The following is a 27,211-nucleotide window of genomic DNA, read 5'->3' on the forward strand; positions in this document are numbered from 1 at the left end:
AACTGAAAGATTAATGTACTAGATACCCCCTACTTTGTAATGTTTACACAAAGTACCATAAAACTCATTTGGGAAATGAATTCTGGATCAGACAGCATCAACAGATACCAAAAAGATGAATTTATACATTTGTTACATCTTGTAATTGCCTACAAGGACTATGTCTAATGCCCTGCCATGAATATTTAATGGTAACCACCCTAAAAATGTCATGTTCAATAATATTCAACTGGTTTTTTGACAAATATATCTCTGCACTTGAGGTGAAAAGACTTTCTGAAGTCTTGAGTGCGTTCTGAATTATGCAGAAATGTTGGTTTCCTGCCCTTAATGATTATTAACGGAAGAGATGTAGGCAACATACGGTAATGTATGCTCTGATGACAAATATATGTCCTGATCAGGGAAAGTTTCAAGCCATGAAGAAGGAAAAAAAGCATCAAAGATCCACTAAGTCACCTACTGTCTGATTTCGTATATTATAACCCATAAAGTTCCTCCAAGGGAACCAAGCCATTACTTGTGTTATAATTGCCATGTAAGTATTTGTGGTGACTTTCCTTTACTAATGAAAATGTAGTGGTCTGTGAGAAATAGGTATGTTTAGTAGTAAATAACGCTCCCATGGAGCAGTGAGTTTATGTTCTTCCACCTCAGCTCCACTGATGATAATATACAGGCAAATGGCAAATCCTTAGCTTATGTAAATTGCCGTTACACCGTGAGCTTCAATCAATCTGTGACAGTTTACACCACTCGAGGATCTGCTTTTTTATGCTCTGGCTGGCTGAATTTATCACTGCATGCATGAAGAGTCTGATGCAAACATTATAAGGAGCCTGCAAGATGGATAAAATGTGATTAAACATCCCACATCTTTCTCACTAGATGACTTGGCCCAAAACTTGAAGTCATTACTAGGGTTTTTCTTACCCCTTACCGAGAAAATACCTGGATAATTTCACTAAATATTATACACACATACACACATGTATGTGTCTGTGGCAGAGAACAGAGACTGTCTCAATGTTACATTATTTGGTGGTGTATAAATGAATCATTTTCAGAAATTCACGAAGTAGAAATAAGTAAATACAACCCGAAATTTCTTTGCAACTGCCCGATGAAATGTGATAGCTGCAGGGTGAATGAATGAACCCGTGACAGGCAGCGGAGGGAGGATTTCTTTAGTCTTTCAAATAATTTGTCAGTGATGGTTCTCATCTGTTGCAGAAACCAGGAAATCTTAGAGCCGCACTTGCTGAATGTACGTGTGCTTTCTTCTGCTGAGCTGCACCTCTTCTGGATTTCGGCCAGCATTTACAAACAGGCTGAGCTCCTTTAATTAAAGAGAATGAAACAGCATTCTGCTTATCGGAATCACACGCAGCGTTCCTCCGGTCCATGTACACTGGCCAAGTTGCCCGTTAATGCACCGGTGGCTTCAAGGCTAAATAAAAACCTCTGTCGGATGTAAAGGGACAAATGGAAAGGGGGAGAGAGGGAGAAGGAGGTCACAGCCTGAGCTTCACACTCTCAAATGTTCCCTTCGTGCTATGATCAGGAAGGAAAATTTGATTCATGGGCCTTCTGCAAGGCACCAGGTTAAGCCCTGCCGCTGTACCATTTGTGCTGGAGCCCCAAAACCTCAGGGGCTGCCCGTGGGCCTGTGGGGCAGCATTCCCAGCCCTGCAGTGCCCTCTAACGGGTTTGGGGGTCATTGAAGGAGCTCTTCCCCCTTCCACAGGCGTGGAGAATATAGATGTGGCCGTCTGGAGGACAGGTTGGATGTAAGCTGCTGCTAGCTCAGCACCCTCACTGTTCCCTAGCACAACGCCACGATCTAGCAGAGGTTTCGTAGAGATTTTTAGCAGTGAGGGGTTCAGCATGCCCTCCACCTGCAGGTGGTCGTGATCAAACTTCCAGATTCATGCGCCAAATCACATTTTTTTCCCCCAATTTCCTGCATTTGATATTCTTGCATATTCATTAAGCAGAGGACCGGTTAATGCTCTATGACGGTGGCTCTTTATGTATCCAAGAGAAGCTGAAAAAGGAAGGCTTTTAATGTATCTATTGAAATTTGAAGTCTTGTCGAGTACACTTCAGATCACGCTATCTTTTATGGTTATTATGCAAAAACATGTAAATACTTCTAAAGTCTTTTGTAAAAAGCTGAAACAATGATAATATGCGTCAAGCTGAGCGTTCAGCTTGCAGGTGATTTGACCGTAATTATTCAAAGAACCGGAGTTTCTCTTCTCTGCCTCTCTCTCTCTTTCCCTTCTTGCTTAATTAAACTTCCCAGATCATAGTGGCATATCAAAGAACGAGAGAACGAAAAAATACCGTGGGCAACTTTTCACCTTTGGAAAAACTTTGTGCAAATATTTGACGGAAAGCACGGTGCGACCTGTGTTTGTCCTCTTTAGTTCTTCAGGGGCTCTTTGAGAAAAGGGAAGGCTAAAAAACCTCCTTCCCCCCTGCGCTGCCTGCCTGGGGATGCTTTGCTCTGGGGCTTCCCTTCGCCCGCGGCCCGGCTCTAACGACGTTGTCTCTTTCTTGCAGTTGAGCACCCCGACAAAATGGCCAATGACCAAGGTACGGTGCCCTCAATCTGTCGCCTTCATTCCCGGCATCCCCGCCGCGCCGCCGCCTTTCACCTGGGCTGCACACCTGATGAGGCAGGCGCCGGCGCGCTAATTAATCTTGTTAATGAAGTTCTGCTCGGCTGAGGCTGCTGCTTTGATGGGGAAGATGTAAATTTTCGGGAGAGGAAATTGTTTTGTCTCTTTTCTGAAGGACCAATTAAAATGTCAAGCTGCTTTGTATAAAATAAATTTTTAGTCTCTCTGCTGCACTTCTGAATAATTCACGTTAAATATAATTAAGCTCAGCGTAATTCCCCGGCTCTTCTTGCACCCTTTCGTGGGTTATAGATTAAAGTTCAGAAGCCTCATGGTGAGAAATCATAAATCATCTTTTCCCTCAAAACAGCAGCTCTCGTTTAATAATAGCAAAGTTTAGTCAACTTTTCAAGGCATTATCATTATGTTTTCCAAATATGAATATGTCTGATTAGTCACAGCTCCTCTGCTCTTATCTCCTTTTCAGTACTTGGAAAGTGTGTTGCTAGGGTATTTTCCATTTTTTTTTTACTCTGGACCTATTTATTCTCAAGTATTTATTTCAATTATACCCAGAACATCATACATTTCTGTGACATCTGCCCAAGGAAACGGTCACGGAGACTTTGGGAGAACTCAGAGGTGATGCTGGGAGGTGTGTGTGGTTTAGACTCTCACTTCACGCTCGTGTCAAAGGCAAAGTGAGAGGTCAGCCTCAAATCCCTGGCTTTACTTACCAGCTGCCATCATACCCTGATTTAGTGAACTGAGTTAACTTGCAACATGGAAATTCCTGCTGGAAACGAGAGCATTATTTAGGGCTTCAACCTGGAACACCCATGGGAGTTACCCTGTTCCTTCACGAGGGTTTCACCGTGTACCAGGTACCACCTGCAGTACACCAAGGCAGCACTTCCCCGTAGGTGAGACCCACTCTCAGTCAGTTTGGGAAATTCAATGTCTAATTTCAGCACATAATCTTCTCCATAAAGGCAGAAAGAAGTATCTAAATTATAAAATTAAAAGCTGGTTTTGCTCGGTATGATTTACTGCACCACAGCACACACAAATTGAAAATGTCAGGTTTGAATAGATAAAAACTGCTTTTAAAAGGTAAATGTGTTAGGTTGCAAAGAAGCCTGAAAGTAAATTATCAATATATTTTTCTCGAATTTGCATTTAAAATGTATTCAGGCAGGTTCAGAAAATGTAGGAGAGAGGCTTCAGCACAAAGTATCACCTGGTAAAGCAGGATTGAAAGAGTGTCAAGTTCATTTTTTTTAAAAAATGGAGGAAAAAAGGAAGGCTAGGTGGAAAATAGAGTTTGTTGTGTTTGTTTTAGTTCTTCCCTCTTTCATCATATCTGTACTGCTGCATGAGTGCTATTTAATGACCTTGTGGCACAACACATGGAGCATCTCCAATCACAGCTGGTTGCGATTTCGAGAGGCAAAGCCTCAAAAAAGAGCCTCTGGCAGGCAGCCTCTGAGCTCCTGGCTCTGCCCTCGCTGTCACAGCACCGTAGCTTTTTGTAGCTATTGTAGCACAACCACTCTTATATACATCTTCCATTATTTCTCTAAACTTGCCCCAAATCTTGTGCCCGGGAAACCGGTGTCAGGAAAAGCAGTGCCTTGCTCCTGACTTTCTGCTCGCTTCATTCCCTGTAATGCTGCGGAGAAGTCGGAGGTTTTCGGATGCTCAGTGTTCTACTTGTGGGTAGAAAAAATACAGAAGATGTGGCAAAGCATTTTTCTGTTCCGTAGGAGTGTGATCTTACCTCCACCACGGGGATTAACAAAATCAGATCCTCTGCAGAGACACCTGCCTCTCCCTTCTTGTGCTGTGGTGTAATTAATGGGGAGAAGTGAATAAGCATGACAGGTTAACTCTGCATATGGCAAGTGAGCACATATTCCTTGAATGACTGCAGAGAAAGAGTTCTGGGCCATTTTCCTTTTGTGCATCCTGCTCCTCTGGGGAAGCTGTGACCCTTGCGAGGGTTTCGCAGCCTGCAGAAGGGTGCAGCCTGCAGAAGCTCCAGTTCATTGCTTTAAACATTTGGGGGGAGCTCTTCCTCTCCCAGCCAGCTGCTCACAGTCTCAGCATGTATCATGCTTAAAATATAACTATGATTTGTTATTCACTTGAAAATAATAAATTACATGGTGTCACGGTGGCTAGATGAAGTAATGTTAAGACCTATTTCTGCATTTTTTAAAAATCATTTGGAGATACAAAATGATACACAGCGTTCAGCGTGTAGGGTGGTTACTAAATGCATGCTGGATAGCTCGTGGTCGATGACAATAGCAAAATAGCTGTTATTGTGCTGCTTATAGATATTGCTCATATAGATACCTGTAAGTATGAAAGCTACAATGGCTTTCAATAATTGGGAAAGCAGTAGGATTAGCAGGGAGCGAAATTCAGAGGATAGAAACTGCGCCCTGGGTGCTCGACCCCATCCACCTCCCGTCACCCTGCCCTCTCCCTGCAGCAAAGCCGCCTCCTGGCCACGTAAGTTACCAAAATGAGACCTTCTTGCTGGGTCTTTAGCTGACAGCAGGCATGCACAACGTGAGGTAAACATGGTCGGTCCCTCTTGGTACTACCTGTACATAAATACTGCCTTTTGTCTGGGTAGGGGAAATACACCGCATTTTAGTTCTTTAAGGCTGTAGTATATAAGAAGAAATTCTCAGCCTTTTGTGGTTTGTTTCCTAGGCTCGTTGATATCTAAATTCAGTTTCCACTTTTACGTGACGTCCGTGGTGAATTCTAATAAGGGAAGGTCTGAGGTCCTCACTCGATCTGCAGGCAACTCTATTAAAGACAAGTCACCGGGGCCAGGTCTCACTGTAACCGTACTGCGAGCAGCGAGATAAAGTCAAATTTCCTAAAAGCTCGTTTGCCTCAGAAATAATCAAAGCTAATTCTTTAATCATCCAGGGTCTGAAGCGACGCTCACTGAAGTCAGTGATAGCCTTTTAAATTGCTCCGTGCTTTGGACAAGGCCCTTGGGGGCTGTCTCTGCCACAAATGCAATTCTTATTGAGTGACACGAATTAACTCTGGTAGGTCATCCATCTCCGACGCCGGCACGTGGCTGTGAAGTTCAGGAAGCAAAAGGCACTTCTGAGGAAGCAAAGCAGAGTTGGAGGCTGTGGGGCACGTGAGGGAGCTTTGGGCAAAGACCCCGGGGTTTTGGGGCACGGGGCAGTGCAGCCTCGAGGGGCCTGCGTGAGGTAAAAGAGATGGGGCGGAGAGCACAATCTGAGGAGAACTTCAACAGTTTTTGGCCATCGTAAAGGCAGCAGAAGTCGTAATATGAAAATAAGCATGAAATTACAGTTTCAGATGCTCAAGAGAGATTTTTTGTCACAAATTTTATGTATGTAGGAGAAGGCCGGCTGCTTTCTTAGGAGCTCTTGTTGAGGCTTCCTGAAGTCTAAAAAACTCTGTTTATGATTTTGATCTGGAATTTAGAGGCAAACTGGATGAAGAAGAGATTAATTCACTCTGTTTTATCTTGCCCCAGTTTTCATTTGATAAACCAATATTAAATTTAGTCCACAGTTTGTCAGTATAGGACTTGTAAACAGTAATGTGTGGCCATCGGAATTAGATCTGTGAAAGAAGAAAAAGCTGATCTCTGCCTTTGGATTACAGCCATTTTAGAGCATCCCCTGGAAATTTTGATAAAAGGAAACATACCCAATTTTGAACAAATATTTTTCATTATCTTAGGAAATTTCAGTACATTTTGATAGTTCTATTGGTTTCCAAAAAACTATTTTCCGTGCAATGGACCATTATAAACTATACAGATAAATTGTGTATGGAATGGAAGGTATGTATAGAATAAGTTTTTTTATATGTGACATTCCTCTTTATAGACCATAAACTGGAGATTTAAGATTGAACTTCAGCATTTACTGCCATGGTGAGGCCTGCGGGAGGTCTCCTGCTCCCCATGCCCGGAGCAGGGCCCGTGGCCATACCAGGCTCCACAAAAAGTCCACGGAGAAGATCATGCAAGGCAGTTGTGTTTCCAAATCCCAAGGAAATCTACAAACCTACATCTGTGCTTCCGAATCCCAAGGAAAATGGTGGCCTGCATTGTCCAGCACCAGGCCTGGAGGCCCATTGCAGGGTTCCCAGGTGGTGCTGGGTCTTCAGGGGATTTTGCCTCTCCCGAAGAGGGACCGAAGGCCATCTGTGTGGTGGCACACCTGTGGTTTTACACCTCGGTGCTCTTCATCTCATGAATAAACAGCACACTAATGGTTTCAGCTCTCAGAGCAAGGCAGTTTGAAGCGCAGTCCAGTCAAGTGTGGATTTTGGCTGTCTGCAGTTCAGTCTTCACTGTGCTGGACTTGGGCAGGCGTGTTGCTCTTCACCTGCTCAAAACCTTCCTGTGCTCGGTGGTGGTGGGCTGGAAGCTGTAACGTGCATTTTTCATGTGTCTTCCTGTGTGAAAACAGCTGCCAGTACATCTATAGCCTGCTATCAGCCCCAAAAAAGCCGCGTTGTCTCATGCAGTGACAGCAGAAGGTGTTTGGTTTGCCTCTTTATTTCCTTTGACGGCCTCGGGCTTTCGGTTCTGAAGCTATTTTGCAAACTCTAGGAGTAGCATCAGTGAAAGGATGAGCTATTCAGATCTTTTTCAAAGAGCTGCTTCCTAAACAAATAATGCAGTAGTCTGTAATGCTCTTTGCTAGTAGGAGAAGCAATAAAAAGTATCCCATTTATCAGAAGAACCTCTTCTGAGGAAAGAAAAAAAAACTCAGAAACTTTCTTAAGGTCAAAAACATGGAAAGCATCTGCAAGGAGGGATCTCAGAAGACACGCTTGAAATTATAAGAAGGGTTATTCCTGCATAATGGTTGCGTTTCCTGCTATGCTGAGACGTCGCTGAGACAGCTACCTCAGGAGGCACCTTGAAAAAGCAGAACTAGAAAGTCAAGAGGAAATGTGGTATCTGTTCATCTAATCGTGCGTTTCTGCCCAAACCCCAGGGTCCTTCCCAGAAGTCTGCCAGCTTACACATACATACTGAAAAGCAAACTTAAGAATATTTCTGCCTTCTCTGAGCTCTTCAGCTCTCACTAGCACAGTGTGTTGTCTCCTTCATTACCTGGTGCTGGCTGTGGGTGGGAAGACAAGAAGACACAAATTCTCGTGCTCTGACTTGTTTAAATGATGATGGATGCAGAACTTCAGTGGTCAAAGCTGAATGTCTCGAGGTCTGCCACATAGCGTGGTCAACAGGGGGAGACAGGTGCCTTCAGAAACAGTTTTTTCCAATGCCCACGCAGCATTGCACATCCCAGGCTAGCCTGATGTCCCTCTTCAGGAATAAACTCTTCAAGGATAAAAGGGAGGGATACCTGGGGAGGCAGGAAACATCAGTTAGTCTCTGCTTTCTCATAGGAGAACATTGCTCGGCTTATTTTCTCAGTAGTTTTGGACTGTTTAAGGCAAAATGCAAGAGCAGTGGTAGTGCATCGTTCCCCATCCAGCTCTCCAGCCCAAGTAGTTGGCTTGCAGCAAGCATTTTTTGAGAAAAGAGCAGCACTGCCCCGTTCTCTCAATGTCTACCAAGCTGTCTATGCTACCTGGGTGTACCTGAATATATAAATAAACAAGTAAAGAAGTTGCTGAAGTAAAGCATGAAAAAAAAGGCAAGAGATTTACACTATTATCCCAACAGAATTTCTGGCCCATTTCCAGGTGCTGGAGACCTGAGAGGATGAAGATCTGTTGTGGTCACAGACGTCTTGATTTTTTTTTTTTTTTTTGCCTTGACAAGGTCAAGTTGAAATGGTTATTGAATATAATGGTCATGGAAAAGGGGCTTGCTTTTTCAGAGAAAAAAAAAAAACAAAACGTCGAGTCATTGAAACGTGAAAGAAGTGAAATGGAGGAGTGAGAGATGAGAAAGAATATGTAGGATCGTACGGATTTAGGTTTTGGTGCCTCAGAAAGCATGCTAAAACTCATTTTAAAAAAGTAGGAAAAGCAAGTTTGAAGATTGTTTAACCTCCAGTAAAAAGGCAGTTCTGGAAAAAGAAGCTCATTAGTCAAGGTGTTACAATGGTTTGTTCCAAAAGCTGGAATAACACGAAGGAAAAAAGCTCCGCTGGAAACTGGTGGAAGTCAAAGAGGTAGTCCATGGTCTGACCGAAAAAAAAAAGAGATCTAGACATACCTGTTGAGTTATGCCCACCTTGTAAGTGTCTTTCTGGTTGGCATGGAGGGTTTACATCTGAATTCAGTGGAACGGGAGTTTTGTAATTGTCTTCCATAAGATGGGAAGCCCACTGGTGCCATAGGAAGGAGGTGGAGAGCGACAGCAACGCTAAGCACAGGGCACGTTATTCCAAAGCACGTTATTCCAAATAATGTCTTAATAGCAGAACAAAGCTGAATGAACCTAAATTCAGTCTTTAAAGAGTTTTGGAAACGTTTCTAGCCCCAAAACCCCCTGGATATGCTCAATGTAGCCTAGTTGCTACGTTGTTGGATTTCCATTGCTGGTCGCTTCCCAAGGCAGGGTCTTCGGGCCAGGGTACATCCATCTGAGCTGCCCAGGACACCCATCACACCGAGTGCTGCTTTTCCTCAGGAAAGTAGTCCTTAATTTCAGAAGAACCAGGAAAACTGAAATGGGCAGCTGTTTACGCAAATATTTATACGATAAAAATGTCACATATAATGCCTTGAAAAGTGCTCTTCTGCTAATTCAAAAAGTACTGAACTTGGAGTCAGGCATGCAGGTTAGTTTTTTTTAAGTTCCCAATATCCAGACTGAATTTTTGAATGTGTTAAGCTCCCTCTAAGATCTGTCAGTGTGGGCTAAATATCAAAAATAGCAATGTGTAGCAGTCTCCCATTGAGATACCCAGGCTCCTAAGCACAATATAACCCCGGTGTCACAACGTGTTCACCGGTAGCAGTGTAGTACCGTGAATATGACTGCTGTAGAGTGTCATTGTGGTAAACAGAATTACTATATATCTTACATTTATCTCTATTTTGCCTGCTTTTACAGCTAAACATTTTGCAACCTTGTTTTCTCGGGATCAAGTTGTTGTAGCTGTGCAATTACGCTGATTGAAAAGATGATTACACTGAAGTCTCTTCTGATGATAATCATCTTACATTTATTTAGGGCCATTCATCACAAAATACTTGCCAAATTGGTAGACAAAGTTATGCACATCAATTCCTTCACAGCCCACAGAAACACGAGTACCTCTGGAGAGGAATATGACAGTTGTTTAACGGTGCGCAGCAGCAACAAACAACTGCAGGAAAGGGAGAAAATGGGGTTTTTTTTTTGGCCGAATCTGCCAAGGGATCGGATGGAGATGGTGGTCGTTGGAAGGAGAAGTTACCGGGAGTAATCCCCTGCTCTGCATTGAGTTTTCCAGATGTTTCCGTTGTCCCTTCTCCACCCAAAGCCCACCGCAGGCGCTGTTTGGCTGCCCTGGGGCATGGCAATGCCCAGGGGTGTTATGGCATCGGATCCAGCAGCCTCTGCCCGTCCCAGGAGATCTCTTCTGCCTGAGCCACTGGGCCAGCAGAGCGTTGCTCGCATCACACCACGCCACCTGGGAGTGCTCAGGCTATTTTAATTTAAAACAAACAAACAAACAAAAAAGCTTTGGGGAGATGAAATGGCCACGTTTGTGCTTTGCTGTAGTGCAGCTTGCCCGTCCCAAGAGCACGTTGCATAATCATAAGCTTGGTCTCCACCAAAAGAGCATTTTTTACCCCAAGCCAGAGCTCTTTACCTTCTGCCATGGGCTTTGTCTCCTCGCTCCCATACTGGTAGGGCCAAAGAGGAGCTTGGTAGGACTTTACCACCCTCTGCGATTCTTCTCTCAGATGCAAGGAAGCAGAGATGCTGCTCTTGGCAGAACCATCGTGGCTATTTCACCCAAAGCTGATAAATGGGACTAAACTAAGCAGGTGAAAAGACAAACACCTCAAATTTTACTGCATTAATTTGGAGTGCAACTATTCCCTCAGCAGCCAAAACATTTTTAGAATAATAATCATATTCCTTCTTTTTTTTTTTTAAATCTTAGGAGTTAGAAAATAGGCAATTTTGAGAAACAGAAGCAGTGAAACGGTTGTGGAGTTACATTTCCATCGTTTTTTCCATCAACAGGTCGTCACGGCGATGGCTCCTACTGGTCGGTGGACACCAACCTGATTGACAGAAGCAGCCTGAACGGTAAATGCAGGCTCCCTCCGATGACACCCAACTATTAAGTGGGGTTTCGGTGATAACCTTCTGGTTTTCTTTTTGTTATTTCCCTCTTGTTCCCCTCTCTCCTGCTTTGGAGGCTCCCCAGTGCGCCCACCACCTGCCAGGCTGGACCCCAGATGTAGTTTTAATCAGAAATGTTAACAAAAAATAAGGTCGGGACACCATATATTCTCTCTTGGCTGTCTTAAAATAGATCCCCACACTACCTGTCAGTTTTCCGGCTGAAGCAGTGTTCCCAAAGCCTGTCCCCAGATACCCCAGTCCTGTCACAAGAGGTGTTTTAGATTCATGCCTCTAAAATTTAACAGCTCCCAAAAAAATTGTGAAGTGTATTTTATTTTCTTGCATTTCCATTTCGTCTTTCTGGAAAATAGCATTTCTTTATTAATTAGTTCTGCCCTAAAATAGGAAGAAACAAGGCTCAACCCTGTAGATTAACGCAAATTAACTGGACCTAATCATTGCCAGCTGGGGTGTAGATGCAAAATGAATGACTTTATATTCCTGAGCCCACCTGCAGTACCTAACAAAGCCTTGTCACCTCCCGTTATTGAATGAAACAACAGGCACGATTCCCTGAAATGCGGTACCGAGTGAGGTTCCAGATACAAAATAATTACAAGGCACATTGCTGATTAACTCAGACTGATTATTTTCCTCAGCCAAGACAAGGAAGGAATGCTAAGTTTCCTTACCTTCTCCTGTCCTAGTTTGCTGCAGCCAGTATACCACCGTTAGGTGTTGGGGCTTAGCTCCTGCTCTCCCTAATATATATAAAATATAAAATACTTCATCGTGATTATAGGAAAAGTGACTTTAGAGACGTAAAGAGAACTTTCAGGACCTGCAGTAAAGGGTAGGGAAAGAAAACGTTGTTTTTCTTGGTATTCTCTGTATTATTTTATGTGATGTATTCTTTCAGTGCCTTTTACTCAGCATGGAAATGAAAAAGAAAGCAAAATCTTTGGGATTTCTGTACTAGGCCACTGTAATGCCAAAAAGATGGCACTTGCAGCTGCTTGTCATATTCAATTGCCTGAAAAAAAGCCATGAGAAAAGGCAAATTATTTCAATAACTTAATTAGTTAAGTAAAGAAAGGACATTAGGGCAGAAAACGAAGGCAGAATATTACAATTAAATTACATCTATCACTATCTAAAGCTGTTATTTGGAAAGATTTGCCTTTTTTGCCTGTCTCATTCAGCTGTACTAAAGGCAAAATGAACCCCCCCACACACACACATTGTTTAGTTTGTACGTGGGAGGCTGTGGGGATGACGCCATCAGACAACTCCCGAGTTCCTTTTCTTGTGAAATCCTTGACGTGCAGGGGCACAGCTCTTCTCTTTGCATCCCGTTGCACCGATCCTGGTCAAGATTTAGGTTCTTTTAGCTTAAGTGGAAAGGGTTTGGGGGATTTGTGAGTTTGTAGTCTTACAGAGTGCCTATAATACCCCCTTAGCAGGCAGAGCTAAGCATCCCTCGCTGTTCTGTGCGGGGTGTCCGTAACAGATGACCCTATCAGTAGAGACACAAAAATCTGAAATTATTATAAAAGCATAAAATGTCCTATTCCCTACGTAACGGGGAAAAATTGTCAGAAGCAAGGGAGCTGTGCTTCAAGTCAGTTTGACCGGGGCTCGATGCCAGAAATGGGGGCATCTTCAGTCCCAGTCTTGCAGCTACACTGAAACCAAAGGAGATATAATAATAATAATAGCTGATAATAGCAAAAACGAGCTGGTAATAGCAAAAAAGAGCTGCAAGTTATTGACTCCCGACACCACGTTATTAATACCCAGGAAGCGCAAAGTCATTACTCTTTAAATATTTTCCTTTTTGCTGTACCACTGAAATGCAGTGAGATGTAAATCTCATCTCTTCGTGGCACCCTTCTGCGCCCTCCGTCTGCTTTTTGAGATGAATTGGTGCCGCCCGAAAGGCTTTGCATCTTGTTGTGCTTTACGGGGGACTCCGAAAGAGGGAGAGGAATGAATCCACCGCTAACCGCCCGTCGTTGTCCGTGTCCTTTCAGAGCCCCCCATCGGGCAGATGCACCCTCCCCACGGCAGCGTCACGCCCCAGAAGAACAGCAACCTCCTCGTCATCATCGTCGTCACCGTCGGCGTCATCACCGTGGTGGTGGTGGTGGTGGTGGCCGTCATCTGCACCAGGCGCTCCTCGGCACAGCAGAGAAAGTACGTTCGCAAATCTCAGGGCAGAAGGAGAGGGCGATGATGCCCGTTACGCTTCAAAGTAGATGCAGGCGATGACATTCGTACAGAGGAGGGAGGGAGTTTGGGATCAAAGTGCGTTTTTGGGATGGATCTTTTGTAGTTTTTGGAGGTGTGGGCTTGGGAAAGCTGGAGATCGCTCACGAGTGGAGAACGTTCCCTGCCCCCAGGTTGCGTGGTAAAAGAATAAGCACCCCCGCTGCGGTGAGCCTGGAGAAATCAGCCTGTCAGGCACATCTCTCTGTTGTTTACATTGCCAAGTATAATTCAGACACAGGGAAGAATCAATCCCATTGATTTAAAGGAAAAAAAAAAAAAAAGTGTCTGTGCCTGGTGATGCTATCAGACTTTCTGGCTCCGCAGCTCTGCACCTGCACGGCTGAGGACCACAGACAGTCCTGCTCGCTCGGTAACCTTTGGGAGGATGCTCTCCTCCCCAGACAGGCTGTCGCCAGAAGTCTTCCAGGAAAAGGCAACAACAACTGTTTCTCGAGATAATTCTTAAATACTTGGGAAAAAAAATAAAAAAAAAACATAGAAGATTAAAGGGGAAAATCTAGGATTCTTCTAAAATGCTATAAAAGGGCAGCAGTGTAGAGCAAAATGCTGTTTTTTTTCTTTTTTTTAATGAGAATTTGGAGGAGGAGTAAGTGTATTTGAAACAGAGCTGGGTTTGACACATTGAATTTATTGAAAAATACTCAGCAGAAAGGTTCGTTATTCTACTCTTGTGAAATATTGGCCATGAGAAAGTGAAGTGTAAGCATAGTTCAGCCACAAGAATGATATATTTTTTTGCGTGAAGGGCAAGACCAAATTTATTACCTTGATTTGCGTGGATGCTTAGAGAAGGGTGACACTGTGAGAGAAGGGGGGGGGGACAGGAGGGCTCCCACATTTGCCAAAATGAGCCTCGAGCTGGTTGAGCACAGGCAGACGGCAGCTGGTGGTGGTTGACAGTCACCAGGGGAAGCGCTTTCTGTAAAGGTGGATCCTTGAGCGTCGACTTTTTAACCGAGAAAGCTCTCGTCGAGGCAGAAAAATAAGGGCCCTTGCTTCTAGGAGGGCTCGGGTAGCTGAATGCTGAGCTGATTTTACAATTGGCTTCTGTTGTGAATTTTAACACCTGAAAATCAGGCCATCATTGGAAGGCAATGGAAATGCGTCCGTTGAGTGGTGTTCGCTGAATCCAGGCTAAAGCTCTCCTGAGTTTCTTGAAAGGAGAAGGGAATTGCAAGAGAGACAAACAAATAGAGAGGTTCATCTGTCCAGCGTCAAAACTTACATGCCCAGGTCTGAATTAATCAGCCTGGACCTCCTTTGTAGCCCCCTGGGAGGAATGGGAGTGTTCAGAGAAGTGTTTATCTTATCCGAAGATATCGGAAGGCTTCCCATCTGAAGGCATTTATTCCTCTCCATTAATTAAAAAAACTACGAAGCCGGTAGATTTTTATTTGCTGTGTAACTTCTGAGCATCTCCAGGTGTGAACGGGCGGGTGGGCCTGACCCAAGTGACCCCACGCCAGCCATTCCTGAACGGAAAATGAGGACAAAATAGCGCGATAAATGTGAAACGATGGATCTTAAATGTCGAGCAGCAGGGAAAAAGAAAACTGAGCTTCTTCAGAACAGATTTTGTTGGTGTGAATTTGTTTCTGACCTGCCTGGAGAGCTGCATCCTGTGACACCCAGAGTTTAGATAGCAGCTTTTTTTGGCAGCTGGTTCTTATTATAAAATCACCAGCGAGCTGCTGAACAAAAGGACTGCCGTAAGGGGAAAGGCCAAGTCCTGCTGGATAATGCAGTGCTTCCCCAGAGCAGAAACTTGCAGGTGATGGAATAATCTCCCGTAAGCCTTCGGTGGAAGAAAGTCGTATTTCTGCAGTTAATTAAAACTTGGCTGAACAAAGCACAGTGAAACATATTACACAGAACAACTTGCTAACTGCCCTAGGTGGCTTAGGATGTGTTTTCTGTCTCTGCCACCAAGGGGAGAATGAAATATAAAGAAACCCTGCGGCAGTTTGACACGGGGAAAAAACAGGGGAGGAAAAGCCGGGTGAAGATCCAGGTGCAATAATTTAGGTGTGCGTAAGGGCACCTGCAGGGACTGAGATCCATCCCTTCACCATAATTACATCCTCGCCAGCTCGTGTGTCTGCTGATGGGGTTCTTTGGAGGGTGGGCAACGGGGCCGCCCATCACCCTGTCCCCAAATACCCTCCTGGTCTGGGCAGGGCAGGTCGTAGCTCATGAATCCTGGCTGAATCTTAAAGGACGATATCGCCTTATGCAACGTGCTCTCAAACCGCAGTACCTGCTTCTCCCAGGAAATTTTTTAAGGCTTTCTGAGATGGGAAACTTGTCTAACACGTCACAACAATTAGCCCACGGACCGGTACCATGAGGTTATGGCCCAAGAGAAAAGATGAGGGTGGACGTCTCTTCTGAGCCTGGACTGTAGGTAGCGCGTATTTAAACAATTAAACATGAAATGCGGTCTTGAACAAGTGCCCAACCAATTAGTATAGTGGGCAGGGATCAACTTAAAAAGAGATGACAAAAAATAAGCTAAGACTGATTTGAATCCCATAGAACTAACGTGGATGTGCCAGTACGTGCTTGGGAAGACATTAAACAAAATGTCATCACCCTGAAGTTAAACGGGATTGAGCTGGCAGCCCCTGAAGAGCCTCGGTTTGTTCCCCTGGGACGTGCGTCCTGCTCGCAGCAGTGGCACGGGGTGGGATCTTAATGGGGACAGATGATGGAGCCAGGTGATGGGAGAGACAGGGACCGGTCTGAGGTTTTCAGGCTGCCTGGCAGGAAATAAAGAGGCCAAAATGAAATGATGGTTCGCTTGAAAACAGTGGGGGAGATTTAGGGGAGAAAGAACTGGTTTGTACTCCCGATCTGTTGATGCGTTGTTTTTCTTTTTTTTTTTTAATAGGATTTTTACACCAGTTGACTTCCCTTTAATACAGCCCGAAAGGCAAAAGACAGCCGACTTAGAGCAGTTACAGCGCTATATCAGGGCAAACGAGGTGAATTGGAAAAGGCCTCGCTGGGCTTCCTTTGGATGCATTTGTCTGTAGCTGCGGGGGGATGGAAACCCTGCCTACTGCACGACCCAGCACCCGGTCCTGTAATTGGCCCGAATCAGACACTAAAAGCTGTTCGCCTGCAGGGGTCCAAACATCCCATCCAAAGGGCTGATGCTAAGCAGTTATCAGCCCTGCTGCTGATGATGACTGGCCCCATCCGCACCGCTCCCGGCGCGGTCCTGAGCCCTGCCGAGCCGCCAGCTCGGGCTGCTCGGGGCTGCTCCGTGCCCGCTGCTTGTTTTAGGAACAGTTCAGAACAGTTAAGGTTGGTTTTGATTCGAGAACGGTTCATTTCAGCTTATTTCTAAATCCATTTCTCAGTTTATTTCTAAATAACAGTTTATTTCTGAGATATCCAGATAGGGAAGGTCCTAAACTGTTAAAAATTAAGCTAGGCGGAGTTGTTATAAACCTAACTTTTTTCTCTGACATTAATTACAAAATGAAGAGCAATCTCACTCTGTATTATTGGAAAAATTGTCCTTTTTAATGTATATATTTTCACTGTTAGCTGTGTGAGTGAGCTGTACAGCGACTGAAGCCCCTGCCCAGGCATTGTTGTGCTGGAGCCTATGGAAACAGACAACTAGAAAGAGTTTTCCCTGCAGCGAGTTTATTTATTTTGAAAGCAGAGCTTAAGTTCTGCTACCGTCATTCAAAATTGCATGAGCCCAGTATATATTCTAAGGGCAGAACCGATCTCTATTTTTACATTTATCCTTAGGAAAGAAACGTGTATCTTTATGCTATGCGAGCTGGGCGCATTTCACGTTGTAAAATAACTGAACAGCAACAGGAACGCTGCCACCTGAGATCACGTTTCCACTTCCAGACTCCTTGGAAATGGGTAATGGACTAAACGTGAATCCCACTGTAAACCTTAAACTTCCAAAGCATCGGTTTCTGATGGTTTGCAGCTGAGGTTTGGATCCGATGTGGGTGTTTCCATCACTGCAAGGTTTCTGCCTCCCCCTGGAATGGGGGGGTAGATGCGTTTTCAGATGAACCTCAACTCTTGCATTGCACAAACAAAACCTTCCCGGGGATGATTAATTTTCATTTGTTATTGATGACCTTTTCGTCTGCGTTCCTGGCTCCGATTCAATTTGCTGCTCGTGGGCTGTCAGAGCATCAATAATTTGCAAGGGAAAAAAAACAAAAAACAATGCAAGCCGAGCTAGATCATTGCATATATTTTTAAATGATATCATTGCCGTAGCAGTTTTGTAGTTATGGTTGGAATGACACATTCATTACAACCCCCTATTTACTCTTGTGCACAAAATTAGTTTGGGGCTGAATTTTCCCTTGTCTAGCTCCAGCCTGGAGAAATGAATTATGTTCAATTGAAAGTGACAAAGAAATGGCTGTATCCTGAAGTGAAGAAAGCACTTCTCTATATAGAACCAAAATTAAGGCCTTTTTTTTTTTTTGAGTGACATTGAAAGAACAACTTTACTTTTTAATTTCAAGCACGGACGTGTATTAAGGTTCGAACAAAGGCGCTCGTAATTATTCTTGCAGGTGTTAATCAGGATGCCACTAGGACCTGTCCAAGCGGGTATTAACGAGCTGTCCTTCCCCCGTGGGGGCAAAGTGCAACGTTCCCTCCTTGTTCTGCCCAACGCTGTCATTTTAAATAATTACCTTTTGGCAATTAGAAAATAACAGGCTGAGCGCGAAAGGTAATTACGGCCAGAGACCAAGAGTCTGATTTCGTAGGGCTGTAAACAAAAATCTCCTTGCTCCCAAGGACCTGAGCAAGGTCTGCTCCTCAGGGTGGCTGTTGAGGACCGAGATATTCCTGCTGAAGCCAAAATATCATTGCCAGGGGCTCCTGGTGATGGGGCAGGACTGTCCTTGGCCTCATTTACATTGCAGGACGTGCTCAGCCCTCGTCTTGAAGGCAAAGCCCTTCCTTTTTTTTTTTTTTTAATGCAGGTAGTTGTTCCGCCTACCTTTTGCTTTCCAGATCAGGCTGAGACAATTGAGCAAAGAATAGAAATTGATTCAAACAACCGGAGCTTCATAAAGCCGAAAAGCTCCTCGAGCTTTTTTTTCTGGCGGGATAACCCCCGCGCCACCTTTCGCAGTAGTGCCTGGAGCTTGGTGCAGGAGAAGCGGTTATCTGAGCACGATAAGGTTTTCTCTACAGCTGTGAAGAAGACGTTGTGCTCCATGTTTGAGGAGCCTAGCTGCCGAGGCCCAGGCCCTTCCCGTGGAGAAAATTCCAGCTTTTCCCTCTTTTTCACCCTCTTTCACCCCTCTGCTGGACACGTGCTGTCCGTGAGCACTTGGTGCCTCGTGCACGGGACTTGGCAAGTGGCCACGTGGGGACTTCGACGTCGCCTACACCTTTGAAGGACACATCTAGAGGGCTTCTCCAGGAGATGCCGATCGCTCAGTGTCCATCCTTGTGGTCTTACAAAGAGGAAGCATGTTCTTACGTGCCTGTTTTCTTTTTTCTTCGCTGCAGGAAACGTGCGACCCACAGCGCCAGCAAAAGGAAGGGCAGCCAGAAGGACCTGAGGCCCCCAGATCTGTGGATCCACCACGAGGAGATGGAAATGAAGAACATGGAGAAGCCGACGGGCTCCGACCCCGCAGGCAGGGACTCGCCCATGCAGAGCTGCCAGGACATCACCCCCGTCAGCCACAGCCAGTCCGAAACGCAGCTGGGCAGCAAGAGCACCCCACAGCCTGGTGAGGAGCGCCCACAAGGAATATATTGATTTTTGCTTGCTTTCTAGATTTGGGGCATTTACATTCCACGTATTCCCATTTTTTTTCTCCCTTTCTGGCACTATAAATCATTTTATGGTGCTGCATGAGGAGCCTCTAGCAGAGGGCTAAACTCGGCGAGATTCAGGAGACTGCCAGGACCGACAGCTCTGCTTTAAGCAGAGCATTTCGTAGCATTAAAACCCATTGATAGGTGGGAAAACATCACCAGAATCTCGTATTTTAAATGGTATCTGAGGTTTTAAACCCACCAGTGTCAAATAGTCGATATCGCTTTAGTGGATGAGAATGCTTGTGTAAGAAGTCAAACAGTGAGAAACCTGATAGAGGCTGTGAAAAATTCTTTCAATTTTCCTAACCATAGACGATATTTGCAGAAAACCTTTTTTTTTTTTTAATATTTCTACACTTTTTCTTTTTTTAAATCCTGAAACTCAACTGGAAGCCAACTGTAGTTCAGTTTTGGCACCATTCTAGGAAACACAGAGCGGAAAAAAGTGAGGGAGCAAAAGAAATGAAAAATGGAGCAGAGGGAGAACACGATCACGAAGAAGGTCAGCAACATCCCCAGGAGGAGAGCTTGGGGCAGCAAGGCTGAGAAAGCTTCCAGATGCAAGGAAGGACATTCTCTAAGAAATAAGTGGTTTCGGTGAAGTTTCCCCCTCCTGTTTTTCAACCTTAGCTCACACCCCGCATCACAGATTTCACTTCAGCTAATAACATTTTTTTCCACCGTAATAAATAGGAAGTCTTGGGAGAGGCGGGTGGTGCATACGGGCAGGGGTGGAGGGCAAAGCACGGTAAGTTGGAAAACATGAACATATTTCTCTTGAGTTCCTCGTGAACACATCGCTTGTGGGCGACGGAGCGAAATAATTCCGCAATATCTGTTGGGGCTGTAAATAACGAAGGTGACTTTTTCAGATGCTTCTGATGTTTCTCTCTCTTTTCTGTAGCTCCCATTCTTGAAAGGAAGGAAAATTTAAAAAAAAAAAAGAAGAGTTTTCAGGTTGCTTAATGGATCTAATTATCTTTTTTTTTTGACATTCTGCTCGGGGCTGATAGCTTTCTGTTTATCAAGATAATTGTGACGATGATTTGTATTGTTTTTAATGTAAAGGGCCTTGTTGTGTCAGACGCTGGAAAACCATACCCAGAAGTTTCTCTCTGCCTGGCCAGGCACTGCTGTTGATCGGGAGACCTGACCCAGGGCCCAGAAAGATCAATTTGAGAGCGCCATTGATCGCAATAGGCTTAAAATCGAGTGCGTGCTAGGAAGTCATCACAGTGTACGAGCACGTTAATGACAAAGGCCGGGTGAGATATTTTACGTGTAAACGCCTTTGGACCGTAAATAAACGCTTTTATGTCGCTTCCCAAAGTGCAATGCACAGCTCAGCGATGCAGTCCCTGGCTTTTCACTAGCAATTAGGTCCCCAAACGGCCATCGAGAGCAGACTCAGCGTTTCAGTCCTGAAATTTAGAGAAGAGTCATTTGGGGAAAAAAAAAAAAAATAATCTTTTTGTGCAGATCTTTTGTGTTTGTTTCTTTTTAGATGGAATATGTTTTTACTTGGGAACATCAGCAACGAGTAGCTGGAGCGGGTATTAAGCTTCCCAGTATGACAGTAATAAATGGATTTCATCCATGGTTTATTAAAATTGCAAAAGTGGAATCAGAGAATCACAGAACATTAAGTAACATTAATATAAGGCTCATGTGAGACAAGGTATGAAGTGAGAAATACAGCTTTTATTTTGTCGCAAATTACTCCTCTGAACATCCAGTTCCCGGCACATTTTCTTCCTGACAAGTATATTCTCCAGCATCTTTGGACGCTTCGAGTAGCCTGTATTAATGTGACTAAATTAGAGCATCCATATTTCAACACGTAAACAGAGTGTCTAAATGACAGGGGCACGCTGAGCCGCTTTTGAATTAGATGAGACGTAGGCAGAGATGCCCCACGAGGCAGCGTGTCTCAGCTCGCTGATCTAGATAGATGTGCTAGCTGCTCCTGGATCACGGACACAATATTCACCTCGTTTGCCCTGACAGCACTGTCACTGCTCCGTGTCATCATTGCCTGGACTCCAGCAAGCGTGGCAAGGAAAAGCTCTGCCTGGATCTTGCTGTGATAGGAGAAATCGAGATGCAGAGGCTGGAAGGGCCGCCACGCGTCCCAGGGTCTGGAGTACGGGCAGTCAGGACGTGGGACTTGGTGGCATGTCACAGCAGACGTCGTTTTCATCCTTTCGATGTGTTTCAAGGACCAATTCTTGGCTGCCGGGATTTGTACATCCCTGATTTATTGTATCTTACTTCTCTATTTCAGATCTTGATACTTGAATTTTAAGATAAGTTTATAACAGGGAAGTCGCAAGAAAAATGTTGTGGGTTTTTTTTTTTTTTTATGAAGTGGATGTGGTTAATTTCCAAGACGAAGGGAAATTAAATCATGGAGGGGCTGGAAAAGGAGAAATGGTATCTTAATTCTTTGACAGCAAAATGCAAACAATAATTTTATTCAAAAAAGGCAGCCCAAATAGTCCGCGTGGCTCTTTGCAGGTGGTGATATTTAACGGTTGGCTGAAATAACAGAATTCTAAAAAACAAATCCAGTGATCTCATTGCTGGGAACGAGGTGAAGACATTCGTTTGTCAGATTTTCAACTAAGCTCTTGTGTTGTTTTTTTTCCCAGCTGCTGAGACAGAAGATGTGGGCAGCAGCATGTCCACCTTAGAGCGCTCGCTCGCCGCCCGCAGAGCCACCCGTGCCAAGCTCATGATCCCGATGGATTCCCAACCCACCAACCCTCGTGAGTACCAGGGCCTTCCCCTGGCCCCCCTTGTGTGTGCTCAGGCCCTGCTCACCCACCTGAACATCTCCTCTGAGCCGTTGAATCTGATCTAGCTACACCTCACAAGTAAAATAGCCACATTTTCTCCATCAGCGAAAATAAAAATCCTGCAAGTGCTTCACAATACATCAGTGGCAAAACTCTGGAGGAAATTCAGAAATCAGGCATCTGCTCGCCTCGGCGCTGGCTAAGCCTGAAGAATCCTCGTTTCTAATTTTACCAGGTGGCCAGTGGTGGATAAATCCCTCTGTCTCCCTTGAAAAGAAATAGGAGCAAGAGTTCAAGCTGGCAGAGCAGGAGGCTTTGCAATGCATTGATGCAAAGTGTGATATTATTATCCGTACTTAGAAGCAGCTGGACGTTAGCACGGTTGCTCTGATAATTCCTTTTGTCTGTAGTAGCTGGCCACAACACCATATGCTTTTCTCACATGGAGTGACTCTCTTAAAAAGCAGAATTTTTAACAGGTGTTACATTTTGGTGACCGCAGTATATCACTGAACGAACGTCGTAGATAAAATGATTTTTTTTTCAAAGCAGTAAAATACACGAGAAAGGCAGGAAGGCCGGAGAGCACTAGAAAGCTTGTCCCGTCCTGCAGAGCTTATTAAAATTTCCGAAGTGACCTTGCCTCACTTGTGAGCAAAGGAGAGGGGTAAGTGAGACCCCCAGGCACCAGAGAGGACAAGCCTCTGGCCTCCACCTTTCCTCTGAGCAGCCCTGTGGTCCAGCTCCTGGCAGCTCTGGGAGTTATCTCCCAGGTTTTAGCTAGAAGTCCCACCTTTGACCTCAGAAAATACATCTAATTAAAAATATCTGGAAATTGGCGTATCCGTGTTAATAACGAGCTGGGAAAAACGAGCACGCGTTGCCAGAAATCCATTTAATCTCAAAATTTCTTTCTAGCGCCGATGGTTAAATGTAAATGCCTAGCTGCAGGTGCTCAGGAAGAGCACATCACAAATTATATGTTTAAAAAAAAAAAAAAGGAACACATTGAAGGAGAGGAGAGGGAATAACTTACAATGGCTTTGCTCGGTAAATTATTCAGGGGGAACTGGTAACAGTTCCTTTAATTTGTGTTCCTTACGGTTGTGATTCGGGTCATGCTGCTAAACCTGAGCCTTTCAGGGATAAATCATAGGAGTCTGGGGGAGGTTGAATTCACTTCTTCACACCTCGGACATGACATATTGCCAAATGGCAGCCTCTTTGTGGGCTGGAAGAAGGACCGCTGGGCTGGGGGAGAGAGCTCGGACCCTCCTGGCACACCACGTTCCCATCTTGTAACCAGGCTAATTCCACAATTAGGCAATTTGCCCTTTTTTTTTTATCAGTGGGATTCCTCCTACCTTGGCCTGGTGTGAAGGAGGGCAGCAATCCAGGAAGATGGGTAGACTTAGAGCAGTGCAAACAAAATCAGAACCACATCAATTGTAATTATATTGGGTCACAGTTAACCAAAAGTCAGGTCAACACCGTTCTACAGCATTCAGATGAAAGTCCTCTGAAATACATTTCCTTATTTTTTTTCACTCAAATGATGTGTTCTGAGGAACGATGTCCCCTTTTCTATTTATTGATAGTTTCAACAACGTCAGTCTAATCTGCAGCGACAAAATATTATGATTGTTTGCAAATAATTAAACTCCGGTTTATGAAAGCCTTATTTGTGCATTTGTGCAGGCTGAGTTGTGCTGAATGTGTCTCCTTCCCCAGAAAATGAAACCGAGGCTTTGTCAGATTAGATGCTTTAATTAATTTCTCTCCGTTGGCCTGATACTGAAAGAAATTGTCAGTAGCGAGCGATTAAAAAGATTGAGGAAGCAACGGTATAATTTTGTAGTAAAAAAATGGATCCTGTAAGATGTTAAATACCAAATCTGAAGATATTCACGCTCGTCTTAATAATCGCTATTTACAGTCTTTGAAAACAAATATCCTCCATAATGGGCCTTTGCTTACCGAGGTGGAAGGAGCCTAAAGCAGATAAAGTTGATAAGGCTTTGGTGATATCTTTGATGGTTGTAAAGCTGCTGAAATGCAGGCACAAACACCAAGGCTGACGTGTGGAGAGGAAGAACACCAGGGGTGAGGAGCTCTCCAGGCTTCCCACCACCAGTCCTGCCCTCCCCTGATGTTTAGTTAAGCCCTGGCCAGCGCCGCATCGCTCTGCCGTGTTTTGGGGAGAGGATTCTGCTTCCCTCCCTCCCTAAATCTGAAAAAAAACCACAGCAATTCCTTTTTTTTTCCAGGGAAACATGAAAATGACGACTCTGTTGCTTTGGCAGCTTCTGGAGAGCTTGAGTACAATTCAGAATTTCCTTCTTTGTCATTTCTGCAAGCTCTTCTTGGGTGCTGTGTCTTTACATGACACAGTACATGGTAAATGTAAATGGTGTTGAGGGAGCTCCTTGATTTGGTCAGGGAAATTCTGTTTTCTGTGCCTTAGTACATCAATATTAAGTGTAACTTCAATTACTGACAGGCGGGACAGATTTGTTGTCATATCAGCTCAAAATGGCAAAGATTTATTGAAAATATTTGCTGTTACCTTTTCCCCAGGTTCTTTGCAATGGAGTGCAGCACTGAATAGTAATCCTGTGGTGTCTTAAAACTGAAAGTCCTGGGTGTCTACACACCGAAAACCAATAAAAAGAATGAACTTTGAAAAACAAGTTGTTCTTTTAATAGGATTCAATAAAGTCATATTTTTCACTGCAGTAGCAATGCTTTAAATAAAAATGTCTAATGCAGACAACATGTAATGTCTATATAGTAGATGTTCTCCTCTAAAGATGGGCGAATTCAGCCAGACAGCTCTAAAGTTCAGATCGCTCTGCTTAGCATTTCTTCAGGAGCTTTCTTCGTCTCCCCGCTTGCCCATTACCTCTGGAAGTGCGGCGTTGTCTTGCCAAAAGCTGTGTTCTTAAAAAAAAAAACTCATAAAGCCTTGGCACCACCGTCCCTTCTTGCGTGACCTTGGGCAGACAGCCCGGTTTGCCACTCCGTGTAATGAATGGAGTGAGAGCTAGAAGGAATTGGAACGACTGCCTTAAAGTTTACAGCGTTGTTTGTAATTCATGTGTGAAAGGTGCTAGGTAAGCCAAACCTCATCATCGACGAGCCAAAAACCTCTATGTATTGTTTAGCTAGGCAAAACTTTAATGAGAGTTTCCAAATTTTTCTAAAAAGCTGCAAAGAAATTTATTACTCGCGTGGCATTATTATCCCTTGTTCTTCAAGCCCTGACTATTGAAAATAAAGGCAATAACTCACCCGAAAGGCTGGATTCAGCACACCGCGATCCCCAGTTTTCGAATCGAAGTGTTTCGCACAAATTGAAGAGCTCAGCTCCATCCGCAAGCTTTCAGCTCCTGGTTTGTTGGCTCTTCTCTCCCCTGTTCCTTGCAGGCCTGGACGTGCATCCCAAGCGAGGAACGACGGAAAGCCAGCCTCATTAGATGGATAAACCTGGGGTCTGGGGACACCTTAGGGTATTAGGGACACTGGTGTGTCACTGAGTGACACTGGAAGAGCCATCCTCTTCCAGAGCAGTGGCTGAGGACAGTGGTGTCCTTTAAAACATTGGAAAAATGTTTTAAGGAACCCGTGCTTACACAACTGAATCAAGCCTTTAAGTCTTGCCTAACCCATTCCTTCTCCCATATTCGTCAAGGGAGATAAAGAGCCCCCCATAATCGGTCTGCCTCATTGGAACAAAGACAAAAAGCTTTTTAATTTTACAGCAGGGGTTTATTTCTCTGTACAAAGGTGGCTGCTGAAGAGTTTTACACCGAGCCTGTGGGTACTTGGCTTTGGAAAGCTGGTTGTTCCCAGTTCCCCGCTGACCCCCTCCAGAGGTTTTTGCTTTTTCTGAAAGTGCTCATTTAATCTTTCTCTTCTTTCCTTTCAGCTGTGGTCAGTGCCATCCCGGTGCCCACCCTGGAAAGCGCCCAGTACCCCGGGATCCTGCCGTCCCCCACCTGCGGATACCCGCACCCCCAGTTCACCCTGCGGCCGGTGCCGTTCCCCACCCTCGCTGTGGACAGGACCTTTGGAGCAGGAAGAAGTTAGTTCATTTTGCTTTGTTATTACTGTGCTCGGACATAGGTTTCTCTCTGGGTAGGATGGGTAAGGTCTAGCCAACGCAAATCCCACTGCTTCACTTTTTGGGTTCATCGTGGGAGCCGGGATAAGCCCGGTCTGGTGGCAGCAGCTGGCTGCGGGTTGCTTCTTCTCCAGCATCAGCTCCTGTTATGACTTAAAATCTGTGCTGAACACCAGCTCGCCTTAAAATTAAAAGTCATTGCAGCTCTGATCCGACCCTGTCCTCTCTGCAAGCCTGTTTCACTGTACTTTAATTGCCTTCGCTTTATTCATAACGATATTCCCAGGCAAACTGAGGCTTCAAGAGCTCTTCTCCATCCCAGGGCACATCCAGTATCACCGTGCAGTAAAATCATCCACAGCAGCACTTACACGACCTCTCCACACAGTGTCTTCCCAGGCTTAGCTGCCCTCACTGCTGGAAACGTTTTCATAATATCTGACTTCCTAAAATGTAAGGCAACTGGTTCTTGTTTGGATCATAGCTGGCACAGGGAAAAAATTATTTTCCTCCTTTTTCAGCTACCTTTTATGCATTTGAATGCCGTTATCTAGTCTGACATCACTCACCTCTTCCCTAGAGTGAGCTCTGTATTCAGATTTGCTCCCGTTCATTCATATCCTGACCCCGTGCAGTAATAGATTTGGGGGTTGGGTGTTCCCACATCACCTTATCGTGGTCTGGGGAGGTGCACGCACGCCGCCGGGACCCAGCCTCACCTCCACGAGCTCCTCGCAAGCCTCTCCCGCACCAGCAGCCAGCTGGTCTTTGTTCCAACCTAGCGAGCGTGCTCTGGCATACTAATTACAGCTGGAGGGCTCCTGTTTCCTTCTAATTCTCCCTCACCTCGACTGCATACCAAGCCTGAATTATTGACAGATTAATGTCAATCTGTTACGCGTCTTCTTTCGCGTCACAGAGAGTCTGCGCTGCCGGTCCGCGGGGAATTAATTTTGGAAGGACTGATTTTCCTTTTTATTTGCCTGTTGCTTTCAGTCAGTTCAGACAGGTCCTCGGGGACCGATGATTGAAATCCAGCGGCGGGCTTGTAGGTAAAAGGTGGGTTCAGGTGTCCTGCTCGTCACCCCACCGTCATTCCCCCTCTCTTCAATGTGGTTGTTGAGGTGCCTTCAAAGCCGGTTGGCAATTTCCTCTGGAGGGCCTCACTGCTATAATCAGGTCTTGATTTGCTGCTTAAATCAGTACCAAATCCTCCACACACACAGTGCACAGAAGCAAAGCAGAT

General features: G+C 44.8%; 1 protein-coding gene across 5 annotated transcripts in view; it reads left to right on the top strand.

Annotated features, from left to right (window-relative positions):
- The window catches only part of DCC (DCC netrin 1 receptor), a 374,240-nt gene that overhangs the window by 329,591 nt on the left and 17,438 nt on the right, over window positions 1-27,211 (top strand). For all 5 annotated transcript variants that reach the window (XM_080571841.1, XM_080571842.1, XM_080571843.1 and 2 more), the window contains 6 exons: window positions 2,569-2,601; window positions 10,810-10,875; window positions 12,948-13,110; window positions 18,727-18,953; window positions 21,696-21,812; window positions 25,771-25,926. In XM_080571841.1, coding sequence (XP_080427967.1) covers window positions 2,569-2,601; window positions 10,810-10,875; window positions 12,948-13,110; window positions 18,727-18,953; window positions 21,696-21,812; window positions 25,771-25,926 — 762 coding nt within the window. The remainder of the gene's footprint in view (window positions 1-2,568; window positions 2,602-10,809; window positions 10,876-12,947; window positions 13,111-18,726; window positions 18,954-21,695; window positions 21,813-25,770; window positions 25,927-27,211) is intronic.

This window comes from Anser brachyrhynchus, assembly GCF_964034855.1.
Source record: "Anser brachyrhynchus genome assembly, chromosome: W".
Classification (NCBI taxonomy): Eukaryota; Metazoa; Chordata; class Aves; order Anseriformes; family Anatidae; genus Anser; species Anser brachyrhynchus.